This window comes from Centruroides sculpturatus, unplaced genomic scaffold (assembly GCF_000671375.1).
Source record: "Centruroides sculpturatus isolate CEXI.00-Female unplaced genomic scaffold, Cexi_2.0 scaffold56, whole genome shotgun sequence".
NCBI lineage: Eukaryota > Metazoa > Arthropoda > Arachnida > Scorpiones > Buthidae > Centruroides > Centruroides sculpturatus.
In genome coordinates, this window is record NW_019384586.1 from 213,597 (window position 1) to 229,185 (window position 15,589).

Genomic DNA, 15,589 nt, shown 5'->3' on the forward strand with positions numbered 1-15,589 from the left:
AAGTACTACGAGTGCAATTACTCTCAACGATTCAAAGAAAGAGTAGAATACTTTGCTGTTCTACTCTGACCAGTCAAACTGAGTGTCAAAGCAAGCAGAGCACTCCATGAATACTCTAGAGCAGCGGTCCCCAACCTTTTGATCGCCGCGGACCGGCCAACGTTTGATAATTTTACCGCGGCCCACTGAGGGGGGGACGTTGATTGTTTATATTTTAGATTAATTTAATTTAATAATTTTAATTTAATTGTATTTAAAAATGCCTTCAAAGTAATATACAGTTACACCAAAAAATGAATATAATGCGATTTAAAATTTTAACTCACTAGAACGCTAAATCAATGAGAACCCTGAGTTTGATTATAAGTATGATCTTGAGGAGGAAACCCATGAGACCATTCAGAAAAAGAAGGTATAAAACTAGCCCCAGAAAACCCACGAGAACTAACAATCCCCTTTGCAACGACACGGTTTTATCTGGGGGTAATAGGAGACAATGACACCTGAAGTGTGTTTCTTATGTCCAGTTTATTCCGTTGTTCCGTCGTCCATTAAAAGTCGCACAAATCCGAGGAAATACCACAGTAAATGAAATGGAAATAATTTAATGTTTCTTGAGTGGCCCGATACCATTTGATCCACGGACCGGTACCGGTCCGCGGCCCGGGGGTTGGGGAACACTGATTTAGTCCATAAGAGCTTAGTCAAGGAACTTACCTTAATCTCTTAACGTTTTATTAATTATAAAAAATGGTTTCCAAACAAAGTCTTTCATTATTGTTTAAAAGAAATTTTAGTATAAAACTTTATTTCCTTTCTTACATATTATTTACAAACTTATTATATTTCACATAACAAAAAACTTGCAACGAATCACGTGACTCGACAAAACTCTTTAGTTTTAACTTCTTCTCTTAATATGAAGGCAATTAAATCAAAGAATGAGTCCAAAGCTCCGCCAGAGAAAAAAAGACGAAACATTACTAAAAAGTTACTTGAAAAAGAAAATTTTCCTAATAACTGTCATGATGATGAAGAAAACTGTCCATGCATATATTGCGAAGATCTTTTTTTCCCCGATCTAAGCCTGGAGAAGACTGGTTACTGTGCTTAAAAATTGTTTCCGCTGGGCTCACTCTTCTTGCGCTGACATTTCTAAAAGAGCCAAGCGTTTCATTTGTAAACTTTGTCGGTAATTTTATAGTTTTTACGTGTATGTCATTTTGTCCATAGTATATGTCATTTTGTCCATAGTGGATGATCTCGATTAAACTAACAATATTTTTTTCCTATTATTTTAATATTGTAAATTTTTAGTATATTTCATAGGAAAAAAACCAAAGATGATTGGTCTAGAATATGACAGTGCTGTGATTTACCAATAAAGAGTTATGAACCTAAAATAAAACCGTATGTCATTTTGTCCGTATTTCCCCTAGTACTAAAGATAATTTCATAGGAGAGTAGAGTATCCTTAGCGATGATCAGTAATTCCAGTTATTCGATTAGATTAATACACAGGATCACTCTATAGATGTACTGATAGTACTGATTTTAAAAAAATATTATTAGAATATTAATCATATACCGCTCTTACATAATAACTGATTATTCAAATCAGTAGTTTTATAGGATATTCTATAAGTCTATATTGTTCAGAATGCTGCATAGAAAAACCTGTTATGTCTCAACCAAACGTGTTATACATACTTTTCTGAATATGCGATTTCGATGTACGGGAAAATTTTTACTTCAAAAATTCAACCGCTGGGGAAAAACTGGCGCTGCACTCTCTTAATGTGCTTGTTACGTCCGATTTCCAATGAATTTCAGAAGTTATGACAGAGTTTAATAATTTTTTCAATAAAAAATGTGCAATTTGAATTAACGATTAGTTAGAGACGTATGTAATATGCACATTAAGAGAAACCAGCGCCAAATTTAGCTCTAACGGTTGAATTTTGAAGTAATTTTTCCCTAAACCGAAACCTCTGCAACACATCGCAGTTTTTCGTGAAAAATAGAACGTTTCTTGCTGAAAATTTGATAATTATTGTCAAAAAATTATTAAAATTTCAAATCTATCATAAGATCTTCTAAAAGTTTCCAAACACTCAATATTTCATCATAAAATATTAAAATAAATTGCAATTACGATAAGTCTAAGCATGAAATTAATTGTGATTTACATAACTAAATATATGAAAGATTTATTAATAATTTTAAAAATAAATTATTGCCAAAATATCTGATAATCTTTTTCACACATTAAAATATGTGTTAAAGAAAAAGTAATTTTTTTTTCTATAGACCTTTCAAATATTTCAAATTTATATCATAAATAAATTAAAACAGAAATAAATTTAATAGAAAAGTTCTAATGAAAGTAAACTATAAATTTATAAGTTTATTTATGATAATGTAATAATAAATTTTATTATATTTACAGTATACACAATGTGCCGAAGGTTACAGAAAATTTTATTTTTAAAAATAACAATTTTAATTAATTATTTTTATTTTATACATAAAATAAACAAATCTCCTTTCCTTGCATATATACAGGGTAGATTATAACACTGCATGCAATTATATCTATTGTTTCTCGTTAACTTAAACTCGCACATATATATTTATAGTGATACCCCATAACCCCACGTTTATACTATTAACATGGAAAGAAGTTAACTCTCTACATCTTTTTATACTGAAATACAGGGTGAAGTTTCGTCCAAAGCCAACAGATGGCGTTAGACTTAGACACAAATGAAAATTTTCAGAATACATTCAATAATTGATGTATTTTCCCCATATTTATGCAATATTCTTTATATTATATTACAAGGCATCTAGCCGGGCGGATGGCTGAAGATGTTAAGGTTCAACCTACCACTCTGTGGGATCCGGAATCGAGAAGTCAAAATACCCCTGTAATTATTTGGAGGGGTATGACCCGGATATGTCGAATCCAAAATATTTGGGACAGACCTCCTCATCTGGTCATCCCATTGTGGGCCTGCCCAATCTCAAGAGGGGTTTGAGAAAGCCCTCTGAGTGTCCGCAGGAGGAAAAAAAGTCCCCCAAAAATGTATAAAGTTCATTTTTAACGAATTAGAAAATAGAAAAATCAATGATTTTATAAGTTTTCTATTTTCTTCCTTTAAAATGATATATATTACAGTAAATTTAATTAAAATATAATACATATACAGCATTTTATTATTGCAAAAATGTCTACTTTATGTGCAAGAATTATAAGAAAAAGTTACAAGGATTATTGTAAGTTCGACTGTATATATAAATTATTTTACAGCATTTACTGCATAGCATCTAGGAATTATAGCGTATTTACGAGGAGAGTACGGGTTCGATTCTCATTTTGGCTTCGTCAATTTAAAGTAGGAAAATTGAAAAGTCCATTTAAAAAAGAAGATTAAAGTCTTCACGAAAGGCACCCCCTCCGGCAGATTACCATTGTGTCGCGTTGCTGTATACAAACAAAAGAAACATATAACAAAAGATTTTTCAGACAAAATTTTATTTTAAAACTCAGCCGCTAGGTTGAAGTTTGGCGCTGTTGCCCGCTTAATGGGCATATTACGTATGGTACGTTTTCTAGTGGTACTCACTTTAACTGATCGCTCAATTCTGCATTTCACATCTGTAATTTAAGTAATATTATCAAATTGTGTTCATCACTCCGAAAAATGCATTTGAAGACGTATTAAGTATGCACATTAAGGGGACAGCAGCGCAAATTTCGCCCTAGCGGCTGAAAATTGAAGTAAATTTTTTTTCCCGGAAATCGAAACCTCATACACAGGACAGTGTGTATAGCAAATTTTGTCGAGATTTGCCCTACAGTTCTCTCTACAGCGAGCTGTGAAAATTAACATTTCAAATATAATCATCTCTGTATTGTATAAAGATATATTTCAATTTTTTACTTGCAAAGTATATAGGAATTGTAAAATTTAAACAAAGGGAGTCCGTGTTCGATTTCCATTGTGAACGAACCTTCTTCTTTACTTTTTTGTTAATTATTTTAAGGAAAAACGAATAATTTGAAAAGAATCCTTGAATTACTCTTTCGAGAGATCCGACTTATTATACCAATCCTAGAAACGAGAACATTGACAATAAGAAAACGGTTAAAATAATAAAACAGTTTAGATTTTAAGTAGAAAAACAGGAGCTAACGATAAATAAATAGAGCTGTTTTTTATATTTTATTTCTTATTTTAGTTACGTACAGTTTTATTGCTCATATTTACGTATCGATTCACTCTCACACGTACATTTCTCGAGTGTTTTAGTGGAAATCCAGATGTCTGAAAGTGCTTTGCATTTCCTTCAAAAGTGAATAACTTTGTATGACGTCATAAATCAGACATCCTCCATAAAACTCCATCCAAAAAACATGATTCTACTTTGCAGAAGTGTAAGTAGGAATTGATGGAAAGAAGCAAAGCAACACTTGGGCACTCTTCGAAGGGATATCTCCGTGGAACTTTCTAGGGAAAACTGCCCTTGTTTAGCAGTTAAACACGTGAAAAAATCCGGGAAACTTTGCATGACCAGCGGGTTCGCACCTTTGGTAAGGTGCGAACCCGCGTCCAACCAGTGTGTGTTTATCAGTCACTGTGATACTATTGAACCAGCAGCAACATAACCACAGGAAAACTTCACTAAACCGTGTAAATTTACATTAAATATGAAAAATAATTTAAAGCTGCTCAAAAGTTAATTATGATTAATCGATTTAAATTTATAAATTAATTATAATTCTTACTTTATGACATAAAGTTACTCATGTAACACAAGAGCAACAATCATTCTTGAATGTAATTTTTGGAGCTTTAATTCTAAAATTCGGTAAAATAAATGCAGAAATATACTTTAGAATATTAATAAACATGTTTTAAAATTTTAATATTTTGAAATTGAACACTAAAATCCTTCAAGCTGTTTCATCATATGATTAATATCATCACGTGTCGATACTCCGAGTGACACGTGACTGTAATCACCCTCTTTTTAATACGAAAAAACATCTCTTGATGTTTATATACAACTTAAAATTAATTATTAAAAGTAAGTTAAGGTAATATATATATATATACACATATTAGATTTTTTTTAAAAGTTTTCAAAAAATATAATTACGTAAAATTTAAATTATATGTTACTAATATGAACGTTGCAACGTTTATTTAACACGTAACTGATGTGTAAACAAGACAATTTACTTTATTGAAACTGTAAATCTTCATCCTGTAATATGTAATTACATGTTTTTTATGTTTTTTGTGATAGTTTTTGATGCATTTGTTATTGATTCTACATTTCAGGCATTTATATACAGTATTTATATTTCGTGCATGTGTTTATGTATGTAACAAATAGATATAAAATGTCTGTCTGTTGTCTGTCAACCTGTTCTATAAACACTGGCTGTTCTGTACTGAATTTTTCATAGTTACTTTTAGGATCTCGCAAAAATTACAGTCTACTATGAAACCTGAACCACCATTCTCCTCTTAATTCATAATCTCTTTGACCATTCTATACCAAAATTTTCATGGTTACTTACTAGGACCCTGTGGAAAATATAAGCTAAAACCAAACCTGGACACCTCACTTTTCTTTATGATTTCATTCCCTTGACATTTCGTAAACAATGGGAGGCTAAAATAAACTAAACTTTTAAATTTAGTATTCATTTTAATGTTTATCTGTGTACTGTACAGTCGACCCCCTATAACACGGTAGACACGTTCCGGTTTTTATGAATCCGTTTTCTACGAGTCCAGCCAATCACAGCCTGGCACGTATGCAGTTTACGGACTACGGCTGTTTGAAAGATTTCTTCCATAAAATTAATCGATTCTAGACTAATTCGACTCAACATTTCCAAAATACGTATAATTTTTTGGGAATAATCCATATAAACTATGCTATAAACAGAAAATTGTAGGATTACTTACCGAGCGTGCACCGTTCGACTACGCCATTGCTTAAGCTTGTTTTCGTCGTGGAGCTTGCCATCGAATGGCACTCGCGTGCTTCCTGATAAATTATTTTTTTTGCGAAAAATTCGCTGAACTTTAGAGACATCATTAATATTAATATAATTTTATGGACGTTAAATAATAAATGGCTTTTAGTAGGTCCGCTGCTCGTTTAAACTCAACGGTTTGTACAATATCCGCTATTGGTCTAGATTCGACCAATCCTGTCGCGACACGAGTCGGCGATGACGTTTTACCGAATTATAGGAGTTTTTTTTAGCATGCTTGTATGAATACTGTCGCAATTTTTTCGCCGTGATATAGGAACCCGTGTTATAGGGAGTCGACTGTATATATATTTCATACCTACATGACATATATGCAGATTTATATACATAAACGTGTTTTAGGATATTCGGTATTTCGTACATATTACACTAAACCCACTAGATTTCACGTATACGAAGGTAACATAAACACATTTTCCTTAGGATGCATAATTAACTGCATACATAATAATTCATACATTATTAATTATAACATATATATCGCACATGTACATGGATCATATTACATACAGTTTTAATGACTTTTAACATGGGCACACGCGTACAATACATACATAATTGCATACATAAACTGTCTCTAGTACATTTCCTTCACAGGAAAAGGTACTGACAGTAAATTTGCAGTACCGAATTTTATATTTACCAGCACATTTAAGTGATTTCATAACTAGAAAACGATAAAATAAATAAAGATTTAAAAAAAGGAACAGCAAAGGGAGAGAAAAATAAACAAATCGATTATTTAAACATATTGAACCATAGCAAAATCGAACGTTACACGTAACATGCGATTAGATAAATATTTTAGGAGGTTTACTTTATTAGGTTAAAGATCTTGTTACTATTTTTGAAATCCGAAACTAGTGCCGCAGACATATATTTGATTTGATTTTATTTACTCTTACCTGATGAATATTTAATCAATAATAAAGTTTAAAATCAAATTTAACGTATTGACTTATGATAAAGCACTTTAAAAAAAATCACTTAAATCATTTGTATCACGTAACATAAACGGGGTGGCTCAAAATTCGGTTAACTCTTTGTGATTAATTGATTAAGTTAATAATAAATTTAGTAAAACGTTAGAAAATATAAATCAAAGAAGGTGTTAATAATTTATTTATCTTCGAATTAAAGCACCAATTGAAAAAAAAAATGTATGCAATTATTTAAACTTGTTTACGAGTATTTTATCCAGTTTTATACTAAAAAAATATTGCATATTTATGGTTATTTATGCCCTTTACTTGTTGCTTTTATTGTAATTTACACCACTTCGACCTTGATTTTCTTTAGGTGCTGTTTTCTGAAAGATTTTTATGATTTCTTCTCGTTTTATTTATTTATTTATGAATCACGCTTAACATATAAAGTATTAAATTTGCAGAAGATTTGTATAATAAACTAAATACAGCTAATGGAGGGGGAAGTTACTAATTTATAGCATCGACACAGTCAGTTAGAGTGTTAGAGTGCATTAATTTTATTGATCCAAGGGAAAAGTTTCAAAAAAGTTTCACCCACTTCCAGAGTGAAAAAAAAATCCATAAAAAAAATTGTGGCAAAAAAATGCAACATTGCATCTTCCAAAATTCCAATTTGTACCATGTTAAATTCATGCTGTTTTTTTTAATCTGATACAAATAAACAATAGCTGGAAGGTTGGCTCTAATAACTTTCTAAGAAGAAATTGTAGTAATTTTCTGGTTGAAGAGAGTTGAGAGCAAAGCTGTCGAGCTGTAGGTGACATTTCATCGTCGAAGAAACCAGCAAAAGATGATTTCCAACTGTTACCATGACAACAATGCAGTCGCTGCTAGTGTTCACCTCTGTAAGGCAATGAATTAAATGTTAGTGAATTTTGTTTCCTTTTTTTTTCTCCTAGTTGTACAGGTAAAAATTACCTGTAGAGAGTGTGGGTTGGCCAGCCAATAAGGAATATTTGTCGCCCGAGTGGGAGCTCTCCTACACTAAACACGGAAAGGATCTGAACCATGACATTTCCCACTCGAAGAAACCAGCAAAGTATTCGTTATTGATAAACTAATTCTTTAAAAAAATAGTCAGATGTTATTTATTTAGGTTACTTTATAACAATTTTCCTCTCCACATCGTTTGTTATGCGCATATTTATGCGGTTTTAACGTAATTCCAATCCCATTTTGTATCCATGTGTTTACAATTCAGTATAACTTCAACGTTCATATCTCCATTCTGTAGCGTGCACTCGCTTATAACGATTCACCTTAACCTATATTTTAAAATATCTGTTTTGTATGCACATTTTTATAACGAAATTTAATTAATTGCATTAAAATCTTTCGTGTGTGCAGGTTCAGTCGTGTATGCACATTCACTTCTAATTGTTTTATATGCCCGCATAACGGAATGTGATGCTGTACTTCACTAGGCACATTCGTTCGTGAATTTATCTATGTGCGTGTTGACAATATAGTACTCACCATCATGTGTATGCACGTATTTATAATGCATTATTGTAGTTAAGCTCGCATACGAATGTTATTTATGCATACGTTTACAATATGGCACAATAATGTGAACTTTACTGATTTTATTAGTGTATGCACTGTACTGTACATACTAATGACAGAATCAACAGTACATGCACATATTTATCAATATATACATACAAAATTCTCTACGTTATCACCAATTATAACGACACAAGAAACAAAAATTTCAAGAAATTTCAACAAAAAAAATAAACTTTTTTATACCCCCAAAATAGTAAATTTATTGTATAAAAATGACTTTTATCAGAGAAAATTTTCTTACAAATTTACGAATATTCACATAAAGAAAATTTCTGAAAGTGCTCTGAAAAAATTAAATTTTCTACTAGAACCAAACAAGTTTCGATGTACATATAGCAAAAACGAATATAGTATAAGTAGATGAAGGTGTAACCGAACAAAACAGATGAAATAAAATGTAAAAAGTTAGTTTTCTTCTAGCAAAACACAAAATCTAGCTTCAGAAACCACTTATTCTTTGGATAAAGAAAGCATTACTAATATTGGATTGTTGCACCTTTCTCAGATGAGATCAAAAAAAAATTTGCTTGCAACCGATATACATCTTGTGCCAAGTTTATTCGAAGATGATAAAATAAACATATATATTTTTTCTTTCATAAAAAAAGTGTATATCTTTTAACAATTTATTGCTTATTTTTCGTTATTTAATCCTTATTAACAATTTATTTTCACCCAAATTCCAGTCAGCTTCCAAAAATTTCCCTAACGATTTAACAAATTTCCTTAAAACTTCCCTAAAAGTTTCATTAACATTTTCAACCAAAAATTTCTCTAACAATCTTTTTTCCAAAAATTTCCCTAACAATTTTTCCCCAAAATTTCCCTAACAATTTTCCCTAAAATTTCATCCAAAATTTCCCTAATGATTTATTCACTGAAACTTCCCCAAATTGTTCCCTAACTAATCACTGAAACATCCCCAAATTATTCCCTAACGACATTCTCAACTGTTTCAAAAATTTCCCTGACGATTAATTCCCTGAAAAAATCAGGAAAAATTTTCCCAACAATTTGTTTGCTGATAATTTATTTTCCATAAGAATTTATTATCCCTAAAAATTTCCTTAGAAATTTACTTATTTGTTTCTGTAAATACTTTTTCTCCAATTAAAAAAAATTACATATTTTAACAATTTTTATTTATTTATTAAAGTAAGTAAAAGTACATATACATTAATACGCACAATCTGGTAATGATGATGATAAATTTTCAACCACTTTGGCATATAACCAGAAAGTGATTTAAAGAAGATTTATTACATTAAATAGGGTATGACACATTAATGATCCATGCAAAACATTAAGAATTATATTAAAAACGCATGCTTTTAAACGGCGCCTTGAAAGATGTTCGCATTTTCTTTAGTAGTGAGAGATATACTCGTGTGCTATAAAACCTGTTGAACTGATCACGCTTGTGTGACGACCTCGTTCGAATTGTTCTATAAAATTTATGTTTCTAGTCATTAAATATTTATTGCCTACATCTTGCTGTGAAAAATATTCCACGTTTCCGTATTTTAAACGTATTTTCCTGTATAAAAATACCTAGAAATTCGCACGTTTCTTGCTTTAATTTTAAAAATTTCTATTATTTCTTTTCCAATATTCTTCTGTGCTTTTTTCTTTTATTTGGCAACACTTTTACTCACTCCAAACAATATTACATTATCTAGAAATGTGACTCGCGATCTACACGTTAGGAAATTCGTAACATTATTTAAACTTATACGAATTAGTGTACCGTAACTTTATTTAAATAATGAAAAGTTTCTAAAGTACATATGATATTTATAAGCAATATTTGCATAGAGGAAGAACACATCGGGGATAATGAATAATATATTTTTTAATAAAACAAGAATTCGCGTTTGATATGCGGTTCAATACAAAACTTTAGTAACGTCACGTCTTTCTATTCATATTTTCATAACATTATTTAATATTTTACGTATTCACGAAGCATTTATATGTTAAATATTCTGTAATAGATTTATAATTCTTAATTATTTAATTTGATATTCGTAGTTGATGCGTAAGCTTCGCACTGTAAATATACAGGATAAGGATTATGCCTCAACCTGTATATTTATTCTGAGTTATGTGCATAAATATGCAGGTTGAGGCATAAGCTGTAATTTCTACTTAAAATTAATGTATAATTTACAAGAAATTTTTTGTTATTAAGTAACGTTGCTTACACTCTTGCGAGGAAATTAATTTATTCGCTAGATATAAAAACTTATATATTTCTGTATACAGTCAAACCTGTAAATGACGGCCACTGGCACTGTATCGAAGGATATTTTGTATATATTTTTGTTTAAAAAAATGTTCCTTAAAAACGATCGCCGTTTAGAGGTGTTCTTTATTGGAGGTTAGACTGTATTAAATTGCAATTTAATAATAATAATCATATTATTATTATTATTAAAAACAATTTGTATACCAAAGTAGATTGACCTTTTTTCAATAGTTCTTTCTATGGAGATTTCAGAACACATTTAATTACGACCCCCTTATATTAAATTTTAACTTCTCCTTTAATTGATTACGTAACTACGGAAGAATATAATTAAAAACGATTCTAAAAAACAATAAAATTTTATTGTAATTAAATCAAAAATTATTGTTTTAATGATCAGAAGATATCTTTAACTTCTTAATAAATAGAAATCGTTAAAATTTAATAATTTGTTCAGAAGTTAATGTTACTTCTAATGACCCTGGCTTGTAATTTAGAAATTTAAAAGAAATATATATATATATATTTTTTCACAAATTAAAGACAAAGTCGCTCTAAAATTATTTCTTTTTTAGACGATTACCATTTTTACAGTGTTCTAGAACAAATAATAGACAGCTGGACCTTCCTTTTTAGGCTACACAACTGCCTACATTTAAAAAAGTTCCTTAAAAACACAAAAAACCAATAAAGATTAAAAATTCTTCTTTAAAATTGGAATAGTAAATCTTGCGACGTCTTGTTAGTTCATCCTTATCTACGTGGGTTTCTGGCTCCTTTTATCTACTGTGGATTAGCGCTGACAAATGTNAAATAATTTTAGAGCGACTTTGTCTTTAATTTGTGAAAAAAATAATTTATTCATCCGACGGAAATACAAATATATCGTTAATATTCGTCACCAGAGGGATATCTTGGCGTAATCTACATTTGTCAGCGCTAATCCACAGTAGATAAAAGGAGCCAGAAACCCACGTAGATAAGGATGAACTAACAAGACGTCGCAAGATTTACTATTCCAATTTTAAAGAAGAATTTTTAATCTTTATTGGTTTTTTTGTGTTTTTAAGGAACTTTTTTAAATGTAGGCAGTTGTGTAGCCTAAAAAGGAAGGTCCAGCTGTCTATTATTTGTTCTAGAACACTGTAAAAATGGTAATCGTCTAAAAAAGAAATAATTTTAGAGCGACTTTGTCTTTAATTTGTGAAAAAAATAATTTATTCATCCGACGGAAATACAGAAATATATATATATAAAAAAAGAGGAAACGATTAGAAGTTTGCTTGTTCCTCTTAATTAGTGTCTGAGTATCTGAAAAGAATAATTTCGCGTGAAGAATTCTTCGGTAATGATACTTTGATGGTTAATTTTGTATGGAGAAATGAGTTTTAATAAATCTAAAAATAGAATAAAAGTATTAAATTGTCGTTTTTTTAAACTCACCTTTTCTACAGAATTACTTTTATCTTCTTCGCCGTGTGAAACGCTTACACTTTGAATGCTTCTGTTAGAATGGCGACTGTGTAAGGAACTGTGATAGGAAGAACACGAAACGCCTTCAGGAGAACCCCTTGCAGCTTCGTCTACAGATAAGTAGTCCTTTTTTCTTGACATATGTCTCTGATACTTGCTGTCCTGAAACCTTCTGAAGAGGGTGTGCTTACAACCGATTCCGAACATCAAGGGGTCATCGTCAGTTATGGGATCAGAAACGAAACTATTCACCGCTTCGTCAATGAGCGCTTGTTGCAAATGAGCAAGATTTTGATCGGCTAAGTCGTGGGGTGTAATTCCTTTATGATTTTTCATGTGTAACCTCCCACCGCTCTCCAAGAGCAATCTTAAACACGGCGTCCTTTCCACGCAAGCTGACAGATGTAACGGCGTTACCCCGTGCCTGTCTTGGAAATTGGGTGAGGAGTTATACTTTAATAAAACGTGCACCATCCCGGGATTACCGAGCACTACAGCTAGGAACAAGGGCGGTAAGGCATAGAGTACGTCTCTGCTATAAACCTCTTCGTAAGTCAAAGGGCGTCCGTCTGGGGCTATCGATACCACTCGCAGATCATCAGCGATATCTCTCCTCATATGAACTAATTGTCTAGGAAGAAATACGGGGGAGCTTCTCCCATCCGTGTAGTGTCGAGCCGTGGCTGGAGTGAGCAATTGGCTAAACCTTCTACCCTTAATTTCCGCGGGACTTCCTTCCGTGGGACCGGTGTAGCTACTCCTCCTCCACATGTCGTTGCAGCCTACACCACATTCATTAGGATCCACGCCATATTTGAGCAGCAAACGCGCTACGTCCTGCGAATTGTACTCCACAGCTAAATGTAACGCATTGGCAAATATGGGTGGTGTTTCTTGTTCTGTCGAAACGCTGTCGTTTCTGTCCAGGCGATCGAGAAATGTCTGACTCTTCCTCAACAATATATCCACATCTTGGCTCACGCAATGGCTCTTGGTTTCGCAACTAGACTTATCTAGTAGACTCCCGTGAAGATTAACAGGGAATCGTCCGTGATGTAACTCTAGCATCCTTCTGACATAACACAAGTCGTTGTGACGTACTGCCCTTTCTAGTTGTTCTGCCTCGAAGGTCAGGTCGTTTATGCTGGATGCTGCACTGGTTTCGCAACCATCCGGTTCCGTAGATTGATTGGAGAGTGAGTGGCACGAACTGCTTGAAGCTACCCCAACATCTGTTGGAACTGGTAATATTCTTCCTTGGACGGACTGTTGTCGCCTGGTTGAATGGCGCTCTTTCACAGACTGCTGCAAAAGATAAAAAATCCATTAATGTAAATATAAAAATTGACGTAATAATGCTGAAAGTCAAATTTATCCTTTACCATTATTACGTAACAATGATTTAATGACGTAACAATACATTAAAGAAACTATGTAATAATACTTCATCAGTTACTGTGTATACTTTACGATGAAGCATTATTACGTAATTTTCAAAGTATTATTACGTAATAAAATTGAGTAACAATATTTTTTCGATGATTATTGTTACGTAGTTTTTTACAGTATTATTACGTAAACACATTGAATATTCTTACACAATAATATTTTGAGAATCCTAACAATAATACTCTTCTGAGGACTACCTAACAATACTTATCAACAAGTATTGTTACGTAGTTGGTGAGGAAATGAAGACGTAACAATGCAGTAATTATGGAAGCAATTATCATAATAATGTCGAAAACAAGAAGAAATTCGTGAATTTAAATAATGTAGAATGATAAAAATGTATAAATTTTTGCCGAAAATTGGCAATTATAAACGAGATTAAACGTGGAATAAAAGATAATTTGAAAAATTAATAAAAGTTTTTTTTTTGCAGTTAAATTCGTCCGAGATAATATCTTTCATTAAAAATTAAGTATTAAGATACATAATTTAAAATTTTTCATCGATTTAAAAGTTTTAAATTAATGTAAATGCTAAAAATCAGCTTAGGAAAACATGAACATTTCTCACATTAAAGGCTAACGTAATCAATAAATTTAGCTCCTGGCATAAATGGTGTTATCAATCTTTAAATGAGAAATTTAGTAATTATAGGAACCAAACTCGAGCTTTTTAATAATATATATATATATATATAATCTTTAATAATTAAGTAATTCAATCGGAGAAGTAATAAAAACAAAAATGGCAATTACTGTTCCCATTTAATGGTTAGTAACGTTAAGAATTTATAGTAAATGTCTTTAATTTTTAGTGTAATATGTGTATCACACAATTAGTAACGTAACTTGTACCTATATTAAAGGCTCAAATTAGGTTAAAAAATGAATTCATCCCTGTTTGCGTTGGTTTGATGGAATGTGGTAAGAAAATATGGACGATCTGCCTAGGGGGTGCCTTCTGGAAGGATTTCCTATGAGAAACTGGCGCTTATTTAAGTGTTAGATGTGAAAAAATACCCGAAAAGCTCCATGTAGCACATGCCAAGTGAATAAAACTAATGAACACTGATCATTGGTTCGAACCTCACCAACGGACTTGCTAACTACCTCTAATGAAAACTACCGCTGTAATGTAGCCACTAGCGTAATGGGATGAAATATAAACTTACATACTTATGTATAAATGCATGTATAAATTTGCTTACTTATCTGATTTTTATTTTATTTAGTTACAAAGAAAGATAAGGGGGTTCGGGTCTTGTAAATAACTGTGAAGCTATTGCTTATTGCTACTGAAAACAATAAGTAATTGATGCTAAAGTGTATTTAGTGATGAAAATAGTTAGTAATTAATCTAAGTGATGATTTTGTCCTACTTTTGTCAATGGAACCACTCATCTTCACACTACTCTAATAGCACAGTCATTAAGTTTTTAACCTTAACCTTAAGATAAAGCTGTAATTGTATACCATTTACTGTTTATAAGTACAATAAATAGCCGTACATTTGCTACAATGGTAATAAACTTCGCAATTTAATTTGTATATAACAGTGAATAGACTCCATTTGTTTACAATAAGGGTAATAAACTCGAGAGCATAATATCAATAATAATCATGCGTTGGTGTAGTCGTCTGTTACCAGAAGCATTCGGCTTATTATTGAATTGTATTTGATTAATACAACATATAGGCTTATATTTATAAATTTATATACTAAAATAGGAATAAAATAGTAAGTACAATACATGCCTCTACCAACAAAAATATCGACTCG

The 15,589-nt window shown here is 31.5% G+C and overlaps 1 protein-coding gene across 2 annotated transcripts in view; it reads right to left on the bottom strand.

Annotated features, from left to right (window-relative positions):
• Positions 1 to 15,589, bottom strand: part of LOC111624610 — a 114,047-nt gene that overhangs the window by 25,974 nt on the left and 72,484 nt on the right. For both annotated transcript variants that reach the window (XM_023367508.1, XM_023367509.1), the window contains exon 3: positions 12,329 to 13,663. In XM_023367508.1, the coding sequence (XP_023223276.1) occupies positions 12,329 to 13,663 (1,335 nt within the window). The remainder of the gene's footprint in view (positions 1 to 12,328; positions 13,664 to 15,589) is intronic.